Here is a 27,817-nt window from a genome sequence, read left to right on the forward strand (position 1 = left end):
TTTGATCAATGTCTTGAAAATGGTAGAGTATTAGAATATACCAAATTACATACAATGCTTTTATATGGCTGACATTCTCCACGCGCGTTAGGACTACTACATAACCGGTCCGTTAGCACATTTATTTCTAAATACACGTGTCATGCTCTGCTCCTCTACCTACGGTAGGATGGTCAATGCCCTTCCTACCATAAAGGTATCCACAGTCATGGAGGCAAAAGTCAAAACAACTAGCTGACTCAATATGAGATGAGATCAAGTACAGATTCGCCATGCCTAGCTGTGCCATGTCGCTGAATGTGCTCTTTTTATTAATTTAGTTTGGATCCATGTCACTGGATGTGCTTTTTTTCTTCGTCTTCTCCTTCTATTTTTCTTTTTAAGCATTGTTTAGGTGCTTAGATTTGAAAATGATAGCAACTTCACCACCTTGGCCTCTTCCCTACCAGATGTTGAATGGCTTGAAATTTTTGAGAGAAGAAAGGTTTCTTTTTTTTTGGGAGAAACACAAGATAAAGGATTTTTAAGAACCAGTTTTTTCAGCTTTTACTGGTTAAACCTCATTTTTTATCGAATCTTTGGATAGCCGGTTTTTCATATACTTTCGAACCAGAAGCCTTCCCAATTCTCGGTTCGATCGGTTGAACCGATCAGTCCGATTTGAGTTTGAAAACACTGCTTATAAGACATGTCAATGGATAAGGTTTAAATTGGATTTCTTTGATCAAAATTTAGACCCATTAAATTTAGTCAAACTCAGATCTAGATCCTGATTTATACCCAGATCCTTGTGGGTTTGAAAAAGTAAATTAAAACTCGGACCCTTATGAATCTGAGTATCTAATTGGTACCTGTGAATATTTTTTTGAGCATACAATAAGAACTAAAATAAAAATATTTTGAAAATATATAGAGTCAAAAAATAACATAAATGCCATTTAAATTTTATTTTCAAATAGTAAAATTAACATTCAAGATGTTGAATGCAATATTATAGACTCAAAAAAGAACTATTATAAACTAAAACTATTTATTCTCAAAGTTTCATCTAAATGATACAGAATATTAGATTATTTTATGAATTTACTAATATATATGCACACACACAATTTATTTACACATGGATCTGAATAGAGTCTGATCTAGATCTAAATTTAGGTTTAAATTATAGAAAATCAAATCTTACCTAGACTCATGACTCTCTTATAGGGTCTGGATTTAGATTTGACAAATTAAAATAAAATCCTACCAAAGTATATTGTAAAAGTCGACCAATTCACATACCTATTTCTTATTAGTGGAAGAGGCACACCTTATGAGTATAGGGCGTACAAATATATTTTGAACATACAAAGAAGAACTAAAACAAAAGTATTTTGAAGATATTTTTTTTTTCTAAACGTAAAATGAAGAACTAAAATAAAAATATTTTGAAAATATATAGAATTCAAAAATAGCATAAATACCATCTATTTTTTTTTATTTTTAAATGGTAAAATTAACATTCAAGATTTTGAATGCAATATTATAAACTCAAAAAAAAGAACTATTATCAACTAAAATTACTTATTTTCAAAGTTTTATCTACATGTACATTCAATCTTTCATTTGTTTGCTTTTCATTTTTTCCTTTCCCTAAAAAAGTTTGTATCGATTACAATGACATAGAATATTGGATTATTTTATAAATTTTAATATATATATATATATATGTATATGTATATGTATATGTATATGTGTGTGTCTATATATATATAGACACAAACATATACAACTCTCACATAGGAGAGGAAAACTTGCATGTGCAAAAGGTCGACCCAAATAAAGGAAGCCCTCATGGGAATGTCCTGGGCAACCTTGTACATTCATCTATTCATCTGTCCTGTATCGGACTTGCTCTCTAGAGTTAATTAACAACACTTTTGTGCTCTTTGGAACTAATTAGTAACTAATATGATGGGATTGTCAATTGACCTATGTGGTTGGTTTAAACTTTTAAAGACAAGAGTTCATTTATATGACCGGATAATCTAATTGCTTTTAATTTCTCTAACCAAAAATTTGAATTATTATTTAGCTACTCTTTTTTTTTTCTTGTTTTTTGTCAAAAAAAAAAAATGGAAGCTATAGGCTGCTTATGTAAAATTAAAATGGAAAAGAAGCTGACTCTAACAAAAGCATTTGCCCATGTTCGTACTTGGGCCTGCGAACACGGGTAAGGAACTAGTACTTGGGCCCCTTGCCACCAGTAATTGATTCTAGACACAGTGAACTGGCCGTAAGGGAAAATTTCCACGAAAGATGATGCACATACAAATTAGAGAAGCATGTTATACAATCAGACGATAGTACCCAGTCCACTGCCCAGAAAATTAAGTAAAGGCATCTAGAAACTCCTCTAAAAAGTTTCCATTTTTCCATTTTTTTTTTGGGGTGAGAAGTGCATCTAGAAATTACTCTATCTGGATGACAATCAAACTGGTTGTACTTGGAATGAACAGTGTAATACTTTTTGAACAATTTGTAATTTTACAAATTATTTGTTAAACTTCGCAGCAAACAAATAATTATTATTATGCATAAAATCCACATGAACAGTAATAAGATAACACGCTTCTATTATAAAAATTATTTAAACAATTACAAAGGAGTTACAACTTGCTTAAACAAATGTTCACCATTCAAAACCGAACAATCGTTCTTGTCCCCCATCCCATTCAAAAAGATGCATGTCAGAAAAAAAAATTCATTATACCTCAATTGGCTCAAAACGAATTATTTGTAGGAGTGATTCCAATTGTATGATAAAGATACCCAAACTAATATGCTGCCAGCTTATTCTATAATAAAGAAATCTATGGATGATTAAACCCCCAGACATGCAAGTCACATGTTTGGTTGGTGAATGCTAATGACAGATAGGCCCAATTAGAGGCTATTTGGCTTGAGAGATCGATCTTGGTACCACCCTGAAAGAATAGAATATTGTAACGTCTCCACTTATTCTAAGTAGATTTCTGCATAGAATTTTCCTATACTTGTTAACTTCGTTTAAGCTTAACCCGTTCATAGAGGCAAGTATCATGCTTAAACAAGGTAATGGTGTTGCTTGAAAAAAAAATTATCATTTAAATATTCAGAGCGAATTGGTAGGTTCAATCGGTTAAACTGTGACTCGAACATGACGCTGGTCCAATTTTATATGCAATTTGAAAAAGCCAAAAGAATCGATAAAATCTGATCAAGAACATATTAAATCAATAAAAATCTAACTATTAAATCGATTTTCACTTCTTTTTTTTTTCTCTTCTTTTTTCATATCTCAATATTATCCAAATTATTCAATCCCACAATAATTTTTTTTTTTTTAAAAAAACTTTGATGGTTGAATCAATTGAATCGCGAAGCTCATCCAACAAGTTCACCCATCTGTTTGGGTTTGAAAACATTAAAAACAAAATCCAAAAGCGTCATTTTCGTGGTGGACTATATTACTTACGCAATATCATAGCTCGTACGAGTTTTTTATATGATCCCACTGACCAAACAATAAAGGCCAAGGTCAAGTGAGCTCAGCGCAGCTGTACCAGACAATGGCGTCCTCTACAGCCACAGCCGCTAACATTTCCAACGCCATTGAAGCTCCAACATTACTGGACGACGTCGTCCAAGGAAACGTCGACTACAAAGGCCGCCCAGTCAACCGTTCCAAATCCGGCCGCTGGAAATCCGCATCTTTCATCATAGGTAAAATAACCATCTGTATAAAGATGAAAAACTAGTCAAACAACATATATCCCGGCCCATTTTTTTTTCTTCTGATTTTACTATAATTTTCCTGCACTGCAGGTGTAGAGATGGCGGAGAGGTTTGCTTATTACGGAATAAATTCGAATTTGATAAGTTACTTGACAGGCCCTCTCGGCCAATCCACTGCCACGGCGGCCGAGAACGCCAATGCTTTGTCCGGTACGTCGCAGCTCTTGCCGCTTTTGGGTGCATTTGTCGCCGACTCGTTTCTGGGTCGTTACCGCACCATCATACTTTCCTCTCTGCTATACATCATGGTTAGTAGTTGTACTTTGTGCTTACCCATTGCTGCCTTGTTAATACCAAGTGTGCATAGTTTTGTACTTCCTATTTGATGCCTCTTTAAATTATTTGTGTGCTTTTGATAAGACGCTTGGTTAAAAAGAGTATTTTGTGCACTAATCAACACAAAAATGAATAAAATTCAACTTGCCAAGTCATTTGTTCAAGTCTAATTTCCGAGCCAAACTCGACAAATTTGTCCGTATGGACTTTTGCTTGTGGATAGGGAACACTAGTTACCCGGATCAAGGGCCTCTACAATTACCGGTAACAACTGCACAGTACGGTGCAGTCCTTCGCAGAGCAAATGTAGACATTATTGCAATAATAAATATAGATACTAACACAACAATAAGTAAAAACACAATAAGTTTTTTCTTTGTTGAAATTTGTGTCTTAAAATTTGTTGTGTTTTTACATGTGCCTACTTTTAAAATTCGTTGAAATTTGGTGTATTAGTGCCTACTTTTATTATTCTAGTGTCTACATATATTGTGCTATAGTTTAGGCCTGCAAACAAATTGATCCGCTCGCGAGCAGTTTGAGCCAAAACTCAACTCGAGTTCGGTTAACATCGAGCTCGAGTTCGACTTATTCTAGTGTCTACATATATTGTGCTATAGTTTAGGCCTGCAAACAAATCGAGCTGTTCGTGATCAGCTTGAGTCAAAACTCGACTCGAGCTTGGTCAACATCGAACTCGAGTTCGAGCTGAATAAGTCGAACTCGATCTCAAAGATACTCAACTCATTAGCTCGCAAGTTGACTCAATTATATATATATTTTTGAATTTTTATTTTAATAGTAAAAGTACATATATATTTCTAATATTTTATTATTTATTAAGAAAATTATTATTTTATTTATTTTTTATAAAATAAAATAAATTTTTTTAAGCTCGAGCTTGAGCTGTTACATTGAGACCTTGTCGAGCTCGAGTTAAAGTTGGAATTTGAGAAAACTAAATCGAGACGTGATTCGATTAGGACAACACTCGATTCGTTTGCAGCCCTACTAGAGTCTACACTGTACGGCGCCATTGCGACTGGTAATTATAGAGGCCCCTCATCCCTAGTTACCCAAGGCTGTGATAACTCCACCACAACACTTATTTGTCTCGACGGTATCGTGCAGTTTAGACATTAGTATAATAAATATAGTTACTAGAACAATAAAAGTAAACACTAACACAACTGAATTGTAGAAACACAACAAATGATGTGGGGTGGTTGTAGGGGCGAGACAGTTGAAATGATGTTATTGTCTATAGTGAAGTTGTAGTTTTTTTTAGAGAAGTAATAGTTAATTCAATAGGAAGTGGGGTGGTTGTAGGGGCGAGACAGTTGAAATGATGTTATTGCCTATAGAAATAAGGGTAGATTAGGTAAAGCACTGACATAATTTATTTACACCAAATTCCTCTTTCCTGTTTTATATACAGTGAGGTGTCAAAGTAAATTTTTAACTCACAAATTTATCCATTTCAAAATAAGGCCATAATAATGTCACAGCACATGTTTACCATCCAAATAAATTTTTACCCTATCCAAAATGAACTCTGTCTTTGACTAAGGCAGAGTGCAAATTTATTTGAGTAAATCTTATATATATTGGATTTTTGACATATGTACGAAAGTTGGATTTAAATTTAAATTTTGCATAATTGTCATTTATTTAATACTGACGATGTATACATTGTTAGTGTAGGAAAGATTAATCCAATTTATTTTAGGAAAAAACTTACTATACCATCTACACTAACACTTTAAAACATCTACAAGTGTCAGAAAAACATAAATAAATAAATAAGGTATCAGTAGAGGAGATGGGTAACGATGGTGGACAGCGGGTGTTGGGAGAGGGGGAAGGGGTGTAAACCAATCTTGTTCAACCTTGGCTCAATTAACAATTCACCAAGAACCAATCTTACTTTTACAACTCTTACACTGGTGAAGAGCTTGATTTGGTTGTCTGCAATCTCGGCGGATAATATAGCCTTAATGTTACTGTAAAAAGTTTGCCCTTAAAAGATTTGGTTGTCTGCAATCTCGGCGGATAATATAGCCTTAATGTTACTGTAAAAAGTTTGCCCTTAAAAGATTCAAAAAAAGTCTGGTTTATATTGTGATTTCAAAGGACCCTCATAAAAGGCCTTCTGTACTTGTTGCTTTTCTTTAATTTTTTTTCTTTTTTTTTTCCGTTGTTATTTGTCTAGTTTTGCTCTATAAGCAAATATGGCAAATTGAAACACCAAAATAAATTGGTAATATTGGTGAACTTTTATATATGGAGGTATTGGAATATAAACTCTAACTTCTTGTTTTTTGAAATTTTAAAGGCACTCCCCAATTGCATATCGGCATTTACTATCTTTTTCTTCTGCACTAACTGATAAATATACCCGTGTATCCATAAAACCTTTTTGCCTTTATATGCTCATTACTGGAAAACCTGCACCTGCTATAGCCATTGAAAATTTAAAAACTCTTCTGCAGAAAAGTCAAAGAATGCTAAAAATCACTTCTTGGCAATCTTAGCTACGTTGACATGTTTTAGGACTTAAATACAGTGCCTTTAATTATGTTAAAAAGCCATTTGCAAAACAATGCTTGTACAACATAATCTAAGGTGGATGTATGTCTGCCTAAGCTTGATTTTGGTGATTCAGAGGGAAGTTAGTTAATAGTGATACCAAAACAGTGACTCTTCGTTCTAAGAAGCAGGATTCATGTGCAAGCTACAAAGAAAAAGATATCGTTTTGTAGATGTATTTTCTTAAAATTGAATATACAGCATCACTTAAGCCTTGTCCACAGTTCTCTTTGTTGTTGCCTGTTGAAATCTAGTTTCTTTTCGATCAAATTATGTGCCAAATTTGATAGTTTGACTGCTTATGTTCTACATGTTTGAGGCCTCGTTACTTGATGTTTCCATTCCGGAAGTAAAAATAGGAAGAACAGAGTAGTTAGGGATTTCTTCATGGATACTTCCAGAATTTTTGCAACAATTTGTTAAGCCTTGCACTACTTTGAATCACAGGGACTTGGCTTCTTGACCCTTTCAACAGTTTTTACCGCTTCCAAGTCATCTGACTATCAACATGCAGCAAATGCTATGAATTGTTCTCCTTCTGAGTTCCAAGTTATCTTCTTCTTTTTTGCATTGTACATCATAGCAGTAGCTGAAGGAGGGCATAAGCCTTGTGTACAAGCTTTTGGAGCTGACCAATTCGATGGGCAAGATCCTGAAGAATGCAAAGCCAAAAGCTCGTTTTTCAACTGGTGGTATTTCGGTATGTGTGGGGCTATAACAGTCACATTAGTGGTTTTGACCTATATTCAAGATAACCTTAGTTGGGGCCTTGGATTTGGAATTCCCTGCCTTGTAATGGTTTTTGCACTCATATTGTTCTTGCTTGGGACTTTTACCTACCGATTTTGCGTCACAAGTGAGGAGATAAGCCCTTTTGTGAGAATTGGGCAGGTATTTCTGAAAGCAGCTAGGAATTGGAGAATCACCTCTTTATCATTATCCGTGGAAGGGGAGTCTCAGGGCTTTCTGCCTTGCCAAGGTTCACAAGAGTTCAAGTGAGAAACAATCTTGTTCTAAACTCTTAGTTACCGAGACTTTAAGTTCTTTCCTTCATTAGTATGCTCTAAAGTTGCTTGATCTTTAGGTCCTTGTAAGTAGGGTGTTAATGACTTCTGATGACTTAGTCCATATGACTTTAAGGGTGTCATTATTGGCTTCTGGCTTGAATGGATTGGTAAATATAGCATGGATAAAGTCAGTTTCCACTTAACAAATTAAGGGACTTATTTGAATGTAATTGGTGTTTTCACTGCAAAGTTGAATCTTGAGAAATCATGCCTCATCACGAGTATCTTGTTTAGAATGTGGTTAAATTAAGACTTCTACAGTCTGATCTTCACCATCAGTACCCTGAAATCAACATCTCTTCCTTTAAACATTTTGGTTGTCTTTTGTTAAATTGTCATAGGTTTCTGAACAAAGCATTGCTAGCACCTGAGGGCTCAAAGGAAGGTGGCAATGGTTGTAGTGTCAGGGAGGTTGAAGAGGCTAAGGCATTTCTGAGGTTATTTCCGATTTGGGCCACATGTTTGGTCTATGGAATTGTATTTGCGCAATCATCCACTGTGTTTACAAAGCAAGGTGCTACAATGGACAGATCTATTAGTCCAAGCCTTGAACTACCAGCTGCATCGCTGCAGTCTGTTGTCACTCTTTCGATAGTTGTGTTTATACCTATATACGACCGAATCTTAGTCCCTATTGCAAGGGCTATAACCTCAAGACCTTCAGGTATAACAATGCTGCAGCGAATTGGAATTGGAATACTTCTGTCAACTGTTTCTATGTGTATAGCTGCTGCGGTTGAGATGAAGCGTCTTGAAATGGCTCAAGAGTATGGGTTGGTTGATAAACCAGAGGCAACAATTCCTATGAGTGTGATCTGGATGATACCTCAATACTTAATTCTGGGAGTATCTGAATCACTTACCATGGTTGGTTTGCAAGAATTTTTCTATGATCAAGTGCCTAATCAATTGAAAAGTACAGGTCTGGCTCTATACCTCAGTATCTTAGGGATAGGAAGCTTTCTGAGCAGCTTTCTCATTTCTGTAATTGACAAAGCCACAAGCAGGCATGGACATCAGAGTTGGTTCTCGGACAACTTGAACAAAGGACACCTGGATTACTTTTACTGGCTCCTTGCCGGACTTAGTGCTATTGCATTAACTGCTTACCTATATTTTGCAAAATCCTATGTTTATAACAGAGGAGGAAGTAATATATGAAGTTGCCTGCCATGTCTATCCTGCTCAATGGTTTGGTAGAAAGGAGACGACAGTACAGGATGTAAGACATTTATATGGAAAGTGTTTATATAAACCATGATGGCAAAATGATGGACGGACATTGGTAAGAAAACGGGACTTTTCCCCTTTGCCATTTATTACTGATTTTATGCGACAGTTTTGAGTTACTTTGTAAAAAACTTTGACAGAATAAAGTTGCCTTAAGATTCAAATCAACAAATTTAAACATTAATCAGCTAATCCTGAGATTCCTTATTTAACTCTCAAGTTTCCATCTAACAAGTAACAAATCGAAACCGTAACTTGGAGGAAATTCTTCCAGAACAATCTACTTCGAGGCTATTTGATGAGAAGGAGAGGCAGGTTTGGGGAGAATTAGATAGAGAAGGCGTTGCAAGAAAGAGAAGAAGAGAAGTAGGATTGGAAAGTAATCGAGTCGAACTTCAAAACTGTCAAAACTCAAATCAAAATTTTGAGTTCAAATAATATTCATATTACAATATACAGAAGGACAGAAGGATGTTGGTGCAAACTTTTTGTATCACCTTACATCATATCAAAAATACCTTTTAAAGTAAGTTTTCACACTATTCACATTCCCTATTTTTCTCTTTCATAATTTTAAAGAGTAAATTTTATATATACTGACAGTATATACACTATTATCGTTTGATTCATGATATGTGTGCAAAATTTGAATTTCAAATTAAAATTTTGCATAGTTATTATTCATTCAACGCTGACAGTGTCAGTGTAGAAAAGATTAATCCAATTTTAAATACAATAACTTCCTACAATAATTCACCCTTGGCACACGCCTAGGGCGTGCCAAAAGCACTAATACAAATTTAAGATTGAGTTGGAGCCCCATTAGATCTGGGTTAGGATCCCCACCATTAGTTTTCTTTCCATTATTTTCTCCATTTATTTATATCTAAAATTTTATAACTCTATAAATTAATCTAATTGTGTCATTACTTTTCTTTTGATCTTAGATCAGCATACTTAAAAAATGATATTCTTTTGCAAATGACATTCAATTTACATGAAACATTTGAACGGTTAAAAATAAATTAAAATTATAACAAATTTTGTAATGATTAATTAGAGGGCAAAACTCAGTTAATTTCACACAAAATTTTATATATAATTAAAAAATGTGATGAAATTTATTGCAAAAGGTGCTATTTTTTAATATAATTTTATTAGGGAGTAATGGAGAGAAATTCTTTTCCAAGGCAATGGAAAGGAGCCTAGTCCATTAGATCTTAATATAATTTATTTTTCATTTATATGGAGTGACTTTAGTCAGTAAATTTTAATTGTTACATCATCACTAACATTGCTATAGTCAGAAGCTTCATCCGTGATAAAACAAAATATACTAATTTTCAAAAATAAATCATAATTAAAAGTTAAGAATACTTTTATTATCTTTTTCATGGATCATTTATAATTACCAAGTTCGAAGACTAATAAAAAACTGTGCATTAACCTAAGTTATACCATAGTTAGTAAAATAAAGGACGGGTATGATATGGGACATTATACATATGCATATTATACGAATTTTTTTTCCAAAAGTATAATTAAATGTTTGTCACAAAAAATACGAATTCAGCAAAATAACATTTCTAAATTCATACTTTGAATCGTGCATGTATATGTGAAAGTTATGGAACTAAAGATACACGTAAAAGTAACATAGTGTTTAGAAATTATGCTACATTTACACCAATTTTAACTCTTCTTTTTATATATGAGACGTTAAATTTATTAAGATTTTATCACCTTATTATTGTCGTATGTATGTGTCTATAAAAATCAAGATATATATATATATATATGTCGTTCTTATTTTGTATATAATTTGGAAAGTTGGCATTATCCTTACTCAAATAGTTCATGTAGTATAATACGTCAAAACTTTATTACGTGTTTTATAAGATTAGTTGAAAAGTACAATTATTTTTTGGAGTATTTTTAAAAGGTTCGAAAGACAATTTTTTTGAATTATACACATAAATATGTATTATATGAGTGTAATACGAGTTTTTATTAACTAGGATTAGTACACGCTAAATCGTGATGTAAAAAAAACACTTACAATATTTTATGTTTAATGTGTAACTATTAGGATTGCAAACGAATCGAACTCCTCGCGAGCAATTCAAGTCAAAGCTCGAGTCGAACTTGAGCCGACCAAGTTGAGCTCGAACTCAAGGCCAAAGATACTTAATTCGTTGGTTCGTGAGCCAACTTGATTATATATATATATATATATATATATTATTTAATTAATAAAATTACATATATATTCCTAATATTTGTTAAAAAATTATTATTTTATTTTATTTTTTATTTTTTAACCTTGAACTCAACTCGAATTTGAGTCGAATGCGAGTTTGAGTTTGATAAAACTAAGTTGAGACTCAACTCAATTTGATTGGGTCAAAGATCGATTCGACATGACTCATTGCACATGTAGCAGTAACTCTAATGAGTCAACTACCAGGAAAATAATGGAAAAAATGTAGTTTTAGTCCTTAATATTTAGTCTATGTGTCAATCTAATACTCAATGTTTTAGACAAAACAATTCTAGTCCCCCAAAGTTTTTGATATTAGGCATATTTAGGACAATGGCGAAAATTCAACATTGACTAACACTTAAAGTCTAATTACGTTAGTCAACAACCTTGATTTTGCACTTTCAATCCCTAATGTTCGGAATTTGAGTCACTATAGTCTCATAAAATTTAAATAGTTATATTGAGATTTTTAGAATGAAGCGAGATGCAAATTAGACTAAATTACTTGAATGGGCAATAGAAATTCTAATTAAACATTTTTTCTTTTTTATTTTTATTGCATTTATTTATGCAACTAATTGGTCACATTCTTCCCTTCTTTTGCATATTTAGTTTTACATTTGGTATAATATTAAATAATTAGCTAATTATAAGTTCTATCATTTTTCACTTTTAGTGATAATTAAAAAACTTAATTAAATATATCTTTAGAATATGAAGAATATATTCTATAAAAATATATTACATTGATCCTTTTTATTTTTGTATTCATTAGGTTATAAATTGAATTTGAAATGAAGTCAGTATTTTGTAAAATTATATGAATTAGTCATAATTATCAAGGTACGGAATATTAAAAATAAATTTTAAAACTTTAGTATTGAAATGTTAAATTTTTAATAGGTAGGAAGACAACAATAAACCAAAAAAAATTCAAAAGTTCCTAAAGTTGTTTCATAATGGTACTTACCTTGGCTACATTTTATTATTACAACCCCTAACTACAACAATGTAAGGATCAAAGACAACCTAAGAGGGGGGTGAATTAGGTTGATTAAGAAACTAATCAGATTATGGGCACTTTTTTGTTTAATATGAAATTTACCCTCTTTTCTAAGTGATCATACAATGAATTAATCAATGAAGGAACAATATCACTTGAGAGAAGTAGAAGAGATATGCAATTTAAGAATCACAAGATAATAATCAATAAATAAGAAGGGAAGAGTTGTAAACCAATTGACTACCAAGCTCTTCTTGAGCTCGAAGTTCAATTCACAAAACAACCTTCTTCAAGTTGGTGAAATACAACCAATCTTGTGTACAAAGGAAGGTTCACTTCTTCCTTACCCCAAGTTTCACTCAATCAAGTTAGAAAGTTTTACTATCCCTCAGGACAACTCTCCCAGAGTTACACTATTGAAGTATTCACTCACAAATGAAAAGTTTACAATGAACTTCACACCATCAAGACTACAAATCTTCTTTGGTGAGTGTTTTTTCACTAAAACTATTCTAAATCTTTTGTATCTTCAGTGTGCAAAAGTTATTTGAAATTTCTGACCATGCTCTATTTATAGAAGACCAAAAAAAGTGCTTCATTAATACTTCCAACGGATAGAAAGTAGCTGCAGAATCAACTAGCCGTTGGGAGTATCGGATGTCCGGTACATCCGAAGCATGCGTCCGATAGCAGGCAGTGACTTTGAAAAATCTTCTTTAATTCTATCGGACGTCCGGTGCTTGCGTCCGAAAGCAGACAATGAGTTAGAAGGAATATCTCAATTCTAATGGACATCCGGTATTGTCTTTGTGAGCGCCCGATAGCTTTCGTCGAATTTCAAGGATCCTATCGGATATCCGGTACTTCCGTCCGATAGCAGACAAAAAGTTTGAAGAATTCTATCGGACGTCCGATACTTGCGTCCGATCGATATCAGTGAGTTATGGGGAATATCTTATTTCCTTCGGACATCATGCGTCCGAAGTTGCGCAATGATTATCGGACGTCCGATCTTATCTTCACAAGCGTCCGACAACTTTCAGCAACCTTTGTTTCTTTCAATTGTACTTGATCTTTGAATTTGATTTGTTTCATAACTGAAAGTATATGTTGAAGAGATATTAGTATCATCCATTTGTTTTGAAAATACCAAAAGTTAGGGACTAAAATCAACAAACAATTTGAGACCAATGTCCAACAAGACATGCAAGAATTTGTATAATAGTGGTGATAATAAACTTTTACATTAAAAGGTATAATTTCAGAAACCTCCCTTGAGATTTGTGACAATATCAATTAGCACTGTTGAACTTTAAAAAGTATCACTTGCCTCCCATATTTTCAATTTTTCAAATATTTTAAACCTATTTTAAATATATTATTAAAAGCTCATTTTTGGATGGAGAATATGTATGTGCCAACATTGCCCTTTTCTTGTGCACCTTTTTTGTTTTTTTTTTTATAACAAATCTAGTTAATTCTTTAAACTTTTAAAAAACTTTTAAAAACTTCTTCGATATGGTTTTGTAGTTAAGAATTATAGGTGTTAACAAGATTTAAAAACATTTAAACACTTTTCATGCCAATAGTTGGCATAATAAATATTAAATTTAGAAATTCAAAAACACTTTTTCGGTAAAAGAGTAACTTCTTTCAATCTTTGAAAACATATCAAATGAGTTTATGAACACAATTTTAAATTTTTTTTCTAGTTTTTAGAAACTCTAACAATTTGAAAAGCTCCTCAAGTTGACTGTAAACACTTTGTAGTTAATAAAATAAATTATTTATACCTTAAAGCACCTATCATTATATTGTATTCCACTAAAATTGTGCATTCACTCAATTTGTCTCAAGCTTTTCTTACTATACTTTTAATTTTGAGAAAATAAGTAGGACAACAAAGGGTACTTTTGGATTGAAAACATCCTCTCTATCCAAAAATGAGTTTTATAATATTTTATTTTGACATGAGTCGATAATGTTACAAAAAGTCAAAAGTAGGAAAGTAAATAATATTTTTCAAAGTTTAAGAGTACTAAGTGAAATTATTAGAAACCTCAAAAGAGGATTTTGAAATGATCCCACATTAAAATTAGAATCTTCTTTTCTTTGAGTAAATTTATTTTATATATTACCCTTATATTATCATTCAATTGTAACTTATTCATGAAATAGATTAAACAATAATGTTGTTTTCATATAATATGTTTTCATAAGATTTTGTGGGGATTTAGGAATACATATTTTAATTCATCTTAAAACCCCTAATTATGACTACTAGAAACTTAAGGAACCACAATGACTAAAGCTTCAAATATTAGGGACAAAAAATGTAAAGTCAAAAATTTTGACTAACTTTTTTTTTTGCAAGAAGCTGTTGACTAACATTAAATTGAATTTGACGTTAGTTGTCTTAAATTTGTTTAAAACAAGAAACTTAGGGGACTAAAAATGTAAAGTGAAAATTTTTGACTAACTTTTTTTTTTTTTTTGGAAGAAACTTTTGACTAATTTTAAATTGAATTTGACATTAGTTGTCTAAAATTTGTTTAAAACAAGAAACTTTGGGGACTAGATTTATTTTGATCAAAACTTTAAAGACCAGTTTAGCACACAAACCAAAAATTAGGGACCAAAACTGCAATGCTTTTAGGAAAATAATTAAAACCAACAGTAGATTAAACACAAAAAAAAAAAAATTTCTCTTCCACGTAACCGGCAAGTGACGCTGCCAGGAACATGGCTGGATCTCCCGCCACGGAGGCCAACATTTCCGACGCCATTGAAACTCCGTTACTGGACGACGTCGTGGATGGAAACGTCGACTATAAAGGCCGCCCTGTCAAGCGGTCCAAATCAGGTCGTTGGAAATCGGCATCTTTCATCATATGTAGGAAGCCAAAACTATCTTATACTTTCAAATTCAGAGCTAGTAAAATTTGAAGCAAAATAAAAATCAATCACCCAAATTTGATTTGTTGTCTTTATTGCAGGTGTGGAGATGGCAGAGAGGTTTGTTTATTATGGAATAAGCGTGAATTTGATCAGTTACTTGACGGGGCCACTCGGCCAGTCCACAGCTACGGCGGCGGAGAACGTGAATGCTTGGTCCGGCACGGCGCAGATGTTGCCGCTCTTGGGTGCTTTTGTGGCCGACTCATTTCTCGGTCGATATCGCACCATTTTAATCTCTTCCTTGCTCTATATCCTGGTTAGTAATTACTACTTGTACTTTGTGCTTTACCTTCGGTACTACTTCGATACTAGAGTTGTAATTGAGTTAAATTAAGGATGTGTCTTTGTTTACTAGTTACTAGTCTGTTGATAATTTGATATTATCCATATGTGAATGAAGCTCCATCTAGAAGACGCCCGAAAAGTGACAAGTAGGCGTTGAATAATGATTTACAAAGGAAAAAGTTATACTAAATTAAGGTGGCAAGATGCGTCCATGAAAAAGGACAAGCTTTGTTAAGGTTTTGATATCATGAGTTGAGCTAGACAAGTTGATCAATGCTAAATCTCATCCTAGCTCCGTGCGATTAGTTAGTTAACTAGCCACAGGTCAAGCTTGATTCGATCATCGATGAACTTGCTATGTAGTTCATATCATGAGCTCAGTGTTAGGGCTGAAAAGAAAATGAAATTGTGATTATTCTTGTGGAATTTAAGGAATCCTCCATCTAATACTTGTTGCTTTGTTTTCATTCTTTTTTCCCTTTTGTATCTTGTTTTGCTCCTTGAGCAAAATACGGCAACTATACGAGAAATTAGCTGGTATTCTTGATGACCACTAATTTGTGGATTAAGATCAAAGTCAAATCTCTAAAAAGAGAAGGTGCGTGAGTTTATGCCTAAGCTTTCCTCCGATGTTTATGGGGAAAGCTGTCACAAAAGAATATAAACATGTTGGTAGTAAATAGGAACACTGGATCAGTTACTCTTTGTTCTAAGAAGCTATCATTATACCAGAAAGAAGCTTAAAAGAACAAAGAAATCATTATAGATTACTACTGCTTTGCTTTAGCTCGTCTATAGTTCTTTTAGTTGCTGTTAAAAATTTAATATATTTTGGATACAATAATCCTCTGCATCTGGTAGTACAATAGTTTATGTTTCACAACAGTGAGACCTAGCTATGTTTAAATTATGAGAATGAGATTAGATTGAGTGGTTAATTATTACTAAAGGAAGTAGATAATAGTTCAGGAGAGAACTTACATCCTGGTTCCAGATTTTTTACTTAGACAACTAAAGTGGTCAATAATCCTGCAACAAAAAGCTTACATTATTATTACAATTTGTTAAGCCTTGCATTGCTGTGAATAACAGGGGCTTGGCTTCTTGACTCTTTCAACAGTTTTTACCTCTGTCAAGTTATCTGAGTGTCAAAATGCAGCAAAAGTTACGACATGTTCTCCTTCTGAGTTCCAAGTTATCTTCTTCATTTTTGCATTGTATCTAATAGCAGTAGCCCAAGGAGGGCATAAGCCTTGTGTACAAGCTTTTGGAGCTGACCAATTTGATGGACGAGATCCCAAAGAGAGCAAAGCTAAAAGTTCGTTTTTCAACTGGTTGTTTTCTGCTAGCTGTGGGGCAATCACTGTTGCATTGGTGATTTTGACCTATATTCAAGATAACCTTAGTTGGGGCCTTGGATTTGGAATTCCCTGCTTCATCATGTGTTTCGCATTAATCCTGTTCTTGCTTGGGACTACTACCTACAGGTTTCAGGTGAACAGTGCTGAGATGAGCCCCTTTGTGAGCATTGGTCGTGTATTTCTGAAAGCAGCTAGGAATTGGATAACCACCTCTTCAGCATCATCAATGCAAGAAGAGTCTCAGGGCTTTCTGCCTTACCAAGGTTCTCAAGAATTTCAGTGAGAAATTCTTGTTCTTTACTTTTGAATACCGAGAATTTTTCTTTGCCTATGCTGCTACATGAGATAAAGTTTCTTGATCTTTCGCTTCTTGGAAGTTTGGTGCTATTGAGTTCTAATGACTTTTTCGATATGCTTAATGTATTTTGTTAAGTTCTCCTGGTTTCAAAAGATTAGTAATGGCAACATGGGTAAGATAATTTCCACTTAATAAAATAATGAATCAGTTTAAATGTGACAAGGTGTTTTAAGTTGAAATTTAAAAGTTGTGAGAACTTGCTTGATTGACCTCTTGCTTGTCAAACCTCATGCGGTGTATTGTTGATGTTTATGATCAGAAATCTGAAACCAAATTCTCTTCCTTTAAATGTTTAAGTTATTTTTTTTTTGTTTAATGAATCGTTATAGGTTTCTGAACAAAGCACTGCTTGTACCTGATGGTTCAGAGGAAGAGAGAAACCTTTGTAGCATTGGTGAGGTTGAAGAGGCAAAGGCAATTCTGAGGCTATTTCCGATTTGGGCCACATGTTTGGTGTATGGAATTGTATATGCACAGTCATCCACATTGTTTACCAAGCAAGGAGTTACAATGGACAGATCTATCGGTCCAAGCTTTGAAGTACCAGCTGCTTCACTAGAATCTTTCATCAGCGTTTCTATTGTTGTGTTTATCGCAATCTATGACCGTATTTTGGTTCCTATTGCAAGATCTATAACCACAAGACCTTCAGGTATAACATTGCTGCAACGGATTGGAACTGGAATAGTTCTCTCATTTCTTTCTATGGTTATAGCTGCTCTAGTTGAGACAAAGCGCCTTCAAACTGCTCAGGAATATGGATTGGATGATAAACCAAAGGCTACGATTCCTATGAGTGTGTTTTGGTTGACACCTCAATATTTATTTCTGGGAGTTTCTGAAGTATTTGCTATAGTTGGTATGCAAGAATTTTTCTATGATCAAGTACCTAGTGGACTGAAAAGTACAGGTTTCGCTCTATACCTCAGTATCTTGGGCATAGGAAGCTTTCTAAGCAGCATTCTCATTTCTGTACTTCAGAAAGCCACAAGCAGGCATGGACATGAGAGTTGGTTCTCTGACAACTTAAATAAGGCACACCTTGATTACTTTTACTTCCTGCTTGCTGGACTTAGTGCTATTGCATTAGCTGCTTTTGCATATTTTGCAAAATCCTATGTTTATAATCAAGCAAGTAATACCTGAAGTTGCCCTAACCATGTCTACCTTGCAAAAAGGTGTACAGATAGCGGATGACAGTACAGATTGTAAGATTTTTCTAAGACAGCACTGGCAAATTGTGTTGCAGCTTGTGCTAAACTCAAGCTGTTTGTGCTGCTGCTGATCATGACAGCAATAGATGAGCCTGCAGCCCGTCACGACGAGCAAGGGACAATTAGAAGCTTTTTCCTCCAGTAAAGAGAGCAAAGTGCATACGGTGCATACACTGCATCCCCAACTTGTATGAGGGTACAATATGCTTTGGTAAGTCGAGACTGGTCATGGTGAAACCTGAACAGCGGCGTACTTCTAAATATGGTTTAGGGCAAACTTCATCTTTCCCCTTGAGGGGAATCTTTTTGCTTGAACTTGTATATATCATTGAATTGTTTATATAAGATTCCATTTTTCTTTTTGTCAATCAGCATGAAAGGTATCTCAAGTTTTGTGAGTCGACCACGGAAGCCTTGGTGCCAAGTTCCTCCAAAATATGGGTAGATTACCATTCGTAATGGGCGACTTGGAGTTAGCAAGATGAGATCCTTTTTAATTTAACTTTGTCGGGACGTAGGTAAGGAAATAGGAAGTGGGACTTTGGCATGCTACTTTTTTCTCCCCCCCAAACTTTTGCATGCCGAGGAAATTAGTTACTTAACTTATCTTTCAACGAGCATTTTGTATTTCATAAAAATTGGAGGGGCAAAAAAGCTAAACGATCATTATACTAATACTCACGTTGATTTTTTATCATCAAACAATTTTTCATCATAAATTAGCCACTAAATTAACTAATCGGCACATCCATGGTTATTTCGTCGATTATTAGTTAGTCTAGTGGTTTTAACTTAGTGTATAGTAAAGAAAAATTTGAAAATTAATAATGTTTCCACCTATTCTATGGACATTTCTCCTATCGAAGTGTGGGACTCTAAGTAGTCAATTTTTTTTGTTGGCATGTAACAAGGATGCAATTGCTATAAGACAATGACTTACGTACCAAGTTGAAGTCCGACAAAAGAGTAAGTGGGTGGTGAGGGTTTACAAACCAGGTTAATTTAAAAGTTTGATGATGACACCAAAATCACTGCCGTTAGTGATGGAAAATATGGTCTAGTGTGTTTCTTCTTCTTTTTTTTTTTTTTTGTTATTTGGTGAAAAATAAAAAAAAAGTTTAGATGGTTTCGACTTCAGTCAGTTACTGTCATAGGCAAGATGTGTTTCTAAAAGATTAAATATCGATGACAATAGAATTTAACATATGATCTTTTGTGTGAAAGTGACTCATCTTTATTAACTACAATAACATTTGTTAACAAACATGGTTTAGTTGAAGCCGTGAAGAACCAGACGTTAGCTTCGGAAAGGTGTGTTAGAAAAAATGTGCATGGAAACTGTGTGAAAGAAGAAGAAATAAAAAGAAGGGATTTAATGGATGTCTATGTTGTAGGTAAAACAAGTTAGAGACTTCGAATGGCCAGCCTAGATTCTGTGCTTTATAGCAAGATATCCAACAATTAAGTGGTGGTCGAGGAAGTTTTAGTTTAGTAGTCAAAATCGAGCTCCAAATATTAGAGGTTTTGAATTTAAGTTTTCTTTTTTCTCTTCATTTCTTAAATTTCTTTCATTTTCTGTCTTTTTTTCTGAGTAAGAGAAGGATGAAATTTAAAAAACGAGAAAAAGATTGGAGGATTAGAACCCAAAACTTCTACGTTTTGGGCATCAATCACTCATTGTCTACTTAAAGAAAATAAAAAAAATCTAACAATTAAGTGGTTTTGGCACTTCATAATTAGCTTCAGGCATTCTGTTCTTACAAATGCAGTCGGAAAAATTTGTTTAGCACATGCCACGTGCTTTGTTCGTCATTCTGCAGGAATAACTCACCCACCCATTATAATAAAAGGCAGATCTTCCGAAAACAACAATAGCATGCGCTAAAACAACCAAGGAGGGGATTTATTACGAAGAGAACGTCAAATGAATAAATTAATCAAGTGGGTACGACCTCTCGAAGATTATTAGGAAGAGCAAGAAATAAGAAAATGTACTACGCATGTAAAAGAAAAAATAATATTAAGTTCATGTATTTGCATACGCTTCAATGGATTTTTTTTGAGGGTTTTCTTTTAAAAAAAATAATATTATGATGAGGGTTTTATGATTATAGAAGGGTAAAATTCAGAAAACCCCGTTATGATATCGTAAAAATTTGGGAAACCTCCCTATTTTTCAGAAAGACCCATAAAACCCCATCGTAGTTCAAACTGATCTGAAAATTAACCTCTTACTAGCTAAGTTGCTTGCAAGTGATGTGCACGCAACTAAACAACACAATCTTTTATCCAAATTAATAATTTTTTTATCCCTTTGTAATTTTTTCATTTTTTCTTTACTTCTTTTTTTTTTAATTCACTCTTGTGATTGTTCATCCCCTTTCCCCCTCCCTTTTTTTTTTTGTTTCTCCTTCTATCTTGCATCAACACCGGACAGTAGTAACGTTTTCTAAACACCAAGTCATCATCTCTACCACCTATCGCTACCATTTTCACCACCATCTCCATCACTAATCAATAGCACTAGCACCACATACAAACATGATTTCAAAATTAGATTTTCTCAATTAGCATAAAAAACTCCAATTGTATAAAAATCTGTCGTGCCTTTGTCATAACCATGTTCCAGTCCTAATTTGAGTAAACTTTTGATAGGAAAATAAAATGTAGAGCGATGGATTTTGCTTGCTCTACCACCACTTTCCTCTTCCCCATGCCACCCACCCTTCCTCCTTCTCTTCCCCGATCCCCCTTTCCCTTACTCTCTCCTCCTTTGCTCATTGTTCCCCCCTTCTTCGCTTTTAGATCACCATATCTAGTCGTGAGGAAGGGGGGGGGGGGGTGCAACGGGAAAAGGTAGAAAGAGGGAGGAGAAGGCAGATGGTCTCTCTTTTGAGAGTCTCCTTTCTCTCTCTTGGGAGTTGTGCTTTCTTCTTCCTGGGTGTGGGAGTTTATGTCTGAAAGGTCAAACAGTTTCAAAAGTTTTCAAAAGCTCACAAACCCGGGACATTGAATTCCCAAATGCCTTGCTACCAACAAAATCAGATTATGTAGGGACCGGCGACAAATCTGCACTTTTCTGTCTAGAACCACTTAACTACCAACATCATTTATTGCTGACAAATGAAGAGCATACTGGTAACGAAAACAGAGCTCATACCTGCATGGGTGCAACAAAAAACTGAGTCTTTCCACTCGACCATCCCATTAGCTTTGACAGGTAAAGGGTTAACATCTCCCTGCTGAACTTTGTCCGATCGTGTTTTTGTCTTTTATTTCTTCTTCGTTTTTTTTCCTCTGGTGGCTATAGGTCTTATTTTCTGCTTGTGTAAGTCTTAGGAGTAGTAGTCCTTTTTGGTCAGTAAAGGTCAGACTTTTCTCTTGCTTGGCGAGATCAGCTCTTGGTTAGCTTTGCTTTCAAAATCAAAAGTTGTGTTTGGTATTTTCCTGGGAGGTAAAGTGTCAATGGCAGAGAAACTAGTTTCTATAATGCAGAGATCCGCACTCTCTGAGCAAGAGTTGGGAGGTACAACACTTGAACTGGGAGATGCTAACACGGGTATTCAGGAGTGCCAACTGAGTCTGGTAGGAAGAGTGATAGGGGAGAAGATGATTAACTTTGTGGGGGTGAAAAATTTTGTAAGCCTGGCTTGGGGCTATCCTCGTGGGTTGACTGTTATGGAGTTAGGACCTAACTTATTTCAGTTTATCATTCCGAGTACTACTGATAGAGAGAGGATTCTGAATGGAGGACCTTGGATAGTAGATAGCCAAATATTGATCCTCAGAAGGTGGTACAATGGGATAGAGGAGGACAATGGTGCTTTTAAGTTGGCTCCTTTGTGGATACAGGTGTGGAATCTTCCTGTACATTGGATCTCAAAAGAGGTTGGGTGGAAAATTGGATCCATTTTTCCAGAAGTGAAGGAGGTTATAATACCCCAAACGGGAGGAAAGGAAGGGAGGCACTTGAAGATGTTGGTGATCGTAGATATTTCCCGTCCACTGGTGAGAGGATCAGTAGTAAAGCTTAGTGGAGTAGGGAAATGGATTAGTTTCAAGTATGAACGGTGCCCGGACTTCTGTTATGGGTGTGGTATAGTTGGACATAGTGAGAGAAATTGTAAAACTTCTTCTACCATAGGGAGAGGACTATCAGATAACCAATACGGACCTTAGCTAAGAGGTAACTGGAATAAAAGAATTCCACAGGCTGAACAGACCATAAGTAGAGGAAGACAAGATGAGGTGCTGTAGGGTTTTAAGGATGGGGAACTAGTGCGAAAAGGAGGAAGTGAGGACCCTCAGGGTTTGGAGAATGGCACGAAGGGGGGCTATGAACAAAGGATTATGAGAAAAGAGGTGCCAACCAAGGTGATAGAAGGACAGGAAAGGGAGACCCAAGCAATTCCAAGTATAATGAGCCAGGAGGATAGTTTAAAGGGGACAAGCAGAAATCCGAGAGTTTCAGCACATGTTGAGGTACAAGACAAGGAGACAAATAGCATTACTGAAGGACAGGATATGAGGTCAGGAGATCAATGTAACATTGAGAGGGAGAGGAGAAACGAGGCAACAAATGTTGTAACTGTGGATGAGGGGGATGTAGGGATGGAAGAAATGCTGTTGGTAGAAAATGAGATACAAGAGAGGAAACATGTGGCTATCCAGAAGATGAACACTAGGATTAGAAGACAACTTAAGCCTCCGAGCAGGAAGAGGACTCCTTTAGGTGAAATGGATGGAAATGTCAGTAAAATAGAGACTAGAGGAAAGAGGAAGTCGTGTCAAGAGGATACTGAAATGGAAGAAACTGAAGGTAAGTGCTTGAATTTAAAAAGGAATAAGATGGATCAGTCCTTGGAAATACGGTTAGAGATTGCTAAAGGTGGGAGGGGGACCAGCCTTAATGGGTCCCCAAGTGGACAATGAGAGTGCTGGTGTGGAATTGCCAAGGTGCAGGGAGTCCCTTGTGTGGCACCCCCACTTCTCCCTAAAGCGAACCAGAGGGTATCCGCGGGACGCCCGCCCAGCTCTCGCCAGGATTCAAGCAGTTTCCGTTCAAGTTTAATGCAAAACTATTCGACAGCACTGGATAAATAAGAAAGTGCGAAAAACTTCCAAACTTAACAATATATATTACGTTTATCCACCCTTACATGAAATTTTCGAAAGTTACATCAATACCCAAAATATACCACATCTGGGTATATCAAATATCCAAATCATACATAAAGTTTCCAAGAGTACAACCAATAAGAGGTCTAGCCCAAATTACATTAGAAACCCTAAACCAGATGTGCATCAAAAGGGGTTTCTCCAAATTCATTCCATGTCCATTCCTGTTAAGGAAAATAAATCTATGGGGTGAGCAAAACGCTCGTGAGGCCAAGAACACACATACAAGCACATAATCCAAGTAACAAACCCAAATAACAGGTCAATGGATAAATACAAGTAATTGACAATTCCAATAAAATGTAAACAGAAACAATTCAAGGATATGGTAGTTTTCATGAGTTAAGTTCTACTTGCTTTGTCAGGGCCATTAGTATACCTTCCCGCGATGACACTCCGTCAACCGGGTTGGTATTTCCAATCTGTAGATCACCACTTACTTCCATCCGTCCACCGTACATACCCCTATCGGGCTCGAACGTCATTTATAAGGCGATACTTCAACGAGTATGCCAAGCAAGATCTCTCCAATAGATCAAGCTTATCAGTTTTCTTATGGCTCGCCAAGGTTCCCGACCAAACCCATGCCGGCTCGAGTACAAGGTCTGCCTATGAGTTTGGGCGTCCCCCAGTTAACATTTATAAGTTGAGGAGATTCACTCCAGCGACGTATGCAGCCATAGCATACCATTACATTTCATTCAATACATTTCAGTCATTCATTTAAATCATTCATAATTCATTCGTTTCATTTTAATCATGAGTCATTCATTTCAAATAAGAACGAGTGCGGTAAAGTACACACTCGCCTTCATTTTCAAAAATCTCCAAACAATTATAACAATTAAGCATGTATCAAGTATTCATACACTTGACACTCCCCAAGTAACAAGAGCAAGTAGATTCAATTGAAGTTCAAGGGTCCATCGTGGGGTCCTCTGGAAGGTCCTCGTGTGCGTCTGAGCAAAATATAATAGACTATCATTTTTAAACCCCTACTATTAAAGGAGATCGTATCATAGTACAATCTTAGAAAGTCTCGTGAAACGAGCCTTATTTATCCTAAATCGAGGCTCTCAAGTGGGGTTTCAAAGTACAGGAGAAATTTAGTTTTCATCTTGGAAATCAAGTATAAAACGTTCAAGTAGTGTCGAAGGAATAAGGAGTACTCGAAAAACTCCATTTTCTTGAAATTCGAAAAATTTCAGTTTTGATATGATACATTTGAAAAATCGTATCTGACGCTTTACAAGTCAAAAATTGGAAAACTTGGTATCGTTGGAAACCTCTTCCAAGGTACTAAAAGTTCATAGAATACTCTCTTCCATGATTCCAAACGGAGAGTATTCAAAAATTGGCTCAAAGTTGCTGTTTTAAACAAGAGGACAGCTTTCGGGGTTGATTTTTGGCCAACTTTGGAAATTCGGCAAAATTCACCCAATTTGAACAAGCCTTTGGAATTTAGAACTCAATTAGAGTTGCAAACAAGGTTTAAAATAAAATAAGCGGAATGAGAATTGAAATTTCGAGCACCAACATATGGTAGCTCAAAATTACCCAAATTTCTTTGTTAAACGAGGGTTTTTCAACATCAAGTCATGAACTTTGGAAATTTATTTGAACCATGAAACGACCTCGGAATAACACCAAAATTAGCAGTATAATACTAACATGTAAGGGTCGTTCCTCTACCAAATTTCATGGAGAAATAAGCACAGAAAGTGGGTTAACAAAACCATTTAAATTTCAAGAAATTCTAAGGCTAAGTTGCCTTTGAACTTCCGTTTTGCTGTTTCCAAACATTTGGTCAAGGAACATCTCAAACATGGTTCATTCCAGTAGGAAATTTTCAAAATATGTTCAAGGTACATTCGATAGATGATTTACAATAAGAAGCTTTGGATAACAAGTCCCAAACCGTAGTTAGTTTCAAATCTGTCCAAAACGCTGTTTTTATTCACAAAGTCAGTTTTGAATTTCGATCATAAATCACTCAATTCAACTCAGAATTGAGCGTGGTTGGTGGCGTTAGAAAATAGACTCATAAGGATATATTTTCTCAGAAGAAACCATTTTCAAAATCTATCCATAAACAGCTCATTCGTGAGCATCAATTTGCAACTCGTGTGCTGCCTTCCAGGAAGCAACGAAACATGACAGTGGATTTCAAACGAATGGTTTGGCTCACTCAAATGGAATCAGAACGTGCATTTTATACCGTTAGAAATCTGGGAACATCTAATTTCCAGTGCCACAAACGGAACTCGATTCCGATACCGAAGTAAAAGGATATAGCCGAAACAAATACACTGCCTAGGTGAATACGGGATAAATTTTCAGATTGCTAAGCTGTCGTAAATCCAACATTTGGGTGACCAAATCAAGTTATTTTTCAATGAAACTTTTTACACAACCAATATAACATGTAAAAAACATAATCAAGCCATTAGAACCTCAAAATTTTGCACAAAAGTGGTCGGACAAGGTAGGGGTAAAATGGTCACTTTTGCTCCAAGCACCTCCTTTGATTTTCTACCAACAATTCAATATTAATCCACTAATATAAGCACTAAACCACCATTAATTTCATCATCAATCATCAAATCAGTCTTTCCATCAAAGTGGGAGTTCATAGAGCCCACTCACCAATTTTACAACAATTTAAAGTTACCCATGAGAATCCAAGAGCTCATGAGTGTAATCTAACTTCCACAAATCAAGAATTAAGAGGTTGATCGTCCATTACCTCTCTTGATGTGCAAGACAGAAATTTCGGCTCTCCTTAGCTCTAGAAAACCCGTGGATTGCAACTCCTTTTCTTAGTTAGATGAAATCTCCAAGTGTTAAACTAAGTGTGGGTGAAATTTAAAGTGAATTGGAGGAAGTTTGATGAAGATTTGATGAAGGAATTTGAAGAACTCTTGAGCTGTTTTTCTTCTTCTTGTTCGGCTGTTAGGAGAGAGAATAGAGAGGGAAAAATCTGATGGAACTTGCTTCTTGAAGATAGCTTAATGGTTAAGTATTAGGTGCACAAAGTCAACCGCAAATAGTGCGCGTACGCGCGCGTTTTGTGCTCGATTCCTCTTAAATTTGTTATACTACTGCACTAAACCTATAATGCACTTACATTCATATCATCATTATTCACTCTTAGTAGTCCCAAAATAAACGTCTAAGGTCATTCAATTAATCGCGCGCGTAAAAACGCGTATTTCCAATTTAAGCGCGATAACGCGAAATTTCTAAGAAATTCTTATAACGATAATATTACTAACTAATATGTGAGCACTTAAACATAAAATACCTAGTTTAGAACTAATGTACATGTCTTCAATTTTTTCAAACTTATTGTATCCTCGATTCAATTATTTACTCCAATCGCGTATTCACTATTTTCACTTAACGAGTCTTCAGAAATTAAATTTTGAAACGAGTCACTTTAAAAATATAACTAAGCCATAGATCCCTTTAATTAGGTCTAAAAAGGTTAGAAAATAATATTTGGGGCAATTGGCCAAATAAATAATTAAATGAGTTAGAATTTGGAGTTTAAAATAGGTAAATTTTTGTGAGTCTTTACATGAGTCCAGTATTAATTCCTCAATTAACCTTTCTTAATCTAATATTGATCATTCTTAATTCTCCAATATTAATATACTCCCGATTCAAGTATAGCCCCGAAAAAGGTGTACTTGTTATTCCAATCTAAACGAATTTTTCGAAAAAATGAATTTTCCAACAAGACGCTTTAAAATATAAAAGAGGCGTTGTTCTATATAAATGAATTTTTTTTGTATGATCGAAATAAACAATTCAGAGAAAATGCGTAAATAAATATTTAAGTAAAATTATAATATTCGATAAATAAGAAAATTTTCGAGTCCTCACATCCTTCCCTTCTTAAAAAGAATTTCGTCCTCGAAATTCACACTTAGGACAATATCATTCTCGTAGTGGTTAAGTCTACCAGATCAATCACTAACTTATGTTTTCTAACCCATCTTGCACAATTTCTATTCATTCAGCTAGCAATCAAACCTTGATTTTCCTCAGTAGATATTTTAATTCCCAGATCATAGGGCAACATAATCGGCCTTATGTCTACCACACTTAGGTAACGTCTTTACTCTTAATGCTACTATTACCGCCACTAATTCCAAATCATGAGTTGGCTACTTTCTCTCGTGATTTATTAACTTTCTAGAGACATACACAA

General features: G+C 35.0%; 3 protein-coding genes across 5 annotated transcripts; all 3 read left to right on the plus strand.

The window, feature by feature from the left end:
- Positions 1-3,661: 3,661 nt before the first annotated feature.
- On the plus strand, positions 3,662-9,066 carry LOC113750880 (protein NRT1/ PTR FAMILY 5.10-like). 2 transcript variants are annotated; one of them, XM_027294819.1, is made up of 4 exons: positions 3,662-3,747; positions 3,850-3,969; positions 7,271-7,679; positions 8,093-9,066. In XM_027294819.1, the coding sequence occupies exons 2-4, from the start codon at positions 3,858-3,860 to the stop codon at positions 8,910-8,912; spliced, it is 1,341 nt and encodes a 446-aa protein (XP_027150620.1). In that variant the 5' UTR covers positions 3,662-3,747; positions 3,850-3,857; the 3' UTR covers positions 8,913-9,066. The 2 variants fall into 2 exon arrangements, with proteins under 2 accessions (XP_027150620.1, XP_027150619.1); XM_027294818.1 differs by lacking the exon at positions 3,662-3,747 and having other exon boundaries at positions 3,889-3,969; positions 7,132-7,679.
- Positions 9,067-14,985: 5,919 nt separating this feature from the next.
- Positions 14,986-18,789, plus strand: LOC113750879 (protein NRT1/ PTR FAMILY 5.10-like). 2 transcript variants are annotated; one of them, XM_027294816.1, is made up of 4 exons: positions 14,986-15,140; positions 15,244-15,461; positions 16,583-17,130; positions 17,539-18,789. In XM_027294816.1, exons 1-4 carry the CDS (start codon positions 14,990-14,992, stop codon positions 18,353-18,355), a joined length of 1,734 nt encoding a protein of 577 aa, XP_027150617.1. In that variant the 5' UTR covers positions 14,986-14,989; the 3' UTR covers positions 18,356-18,789. The 2 variants fall into 2 exon arrangements, with proteins under 2 accessions (XP_027150617.1, XP_027150618.1); XM_027294817.1 differs by having other exon boundaries at positions 15,052-15,140; positions 16,722-17,130.
- A 3,099-nt stretch (positions 18,790-21,888) lies between these two features.
- Positions 21,889-22,602, plus strand: LOC113750446. Its single transcript, XM_027294418.1, has one exon. The coding sequence runs from the start codon at positions 21,889-21,891 to the stop codon at positions 22,600-22,602; it is 714 nt and encodes a 237-aa protein (XP_027150219.1).
- The last annotated feature ends 5,215 nt before the right edge of the window (positions 22,603-27,817 follow it).

The sequence above is a fragment of the Coffea eugenioides genome, chromosome 10 (genome assembly GCF_003713205.1).
Source record: "Coffea eugenioides isolate CCC68of chromosome 10, Ceug_1.0, whole genome shotgun sequence".
NCBI classification, from domain to species: domain Eukaryota; kingdom Viridiplantae; phylum Streptophyta; class Magnoliopsida; order Gentianales; family Rubiaceae; genus Coffea; species Coffea eugenioides.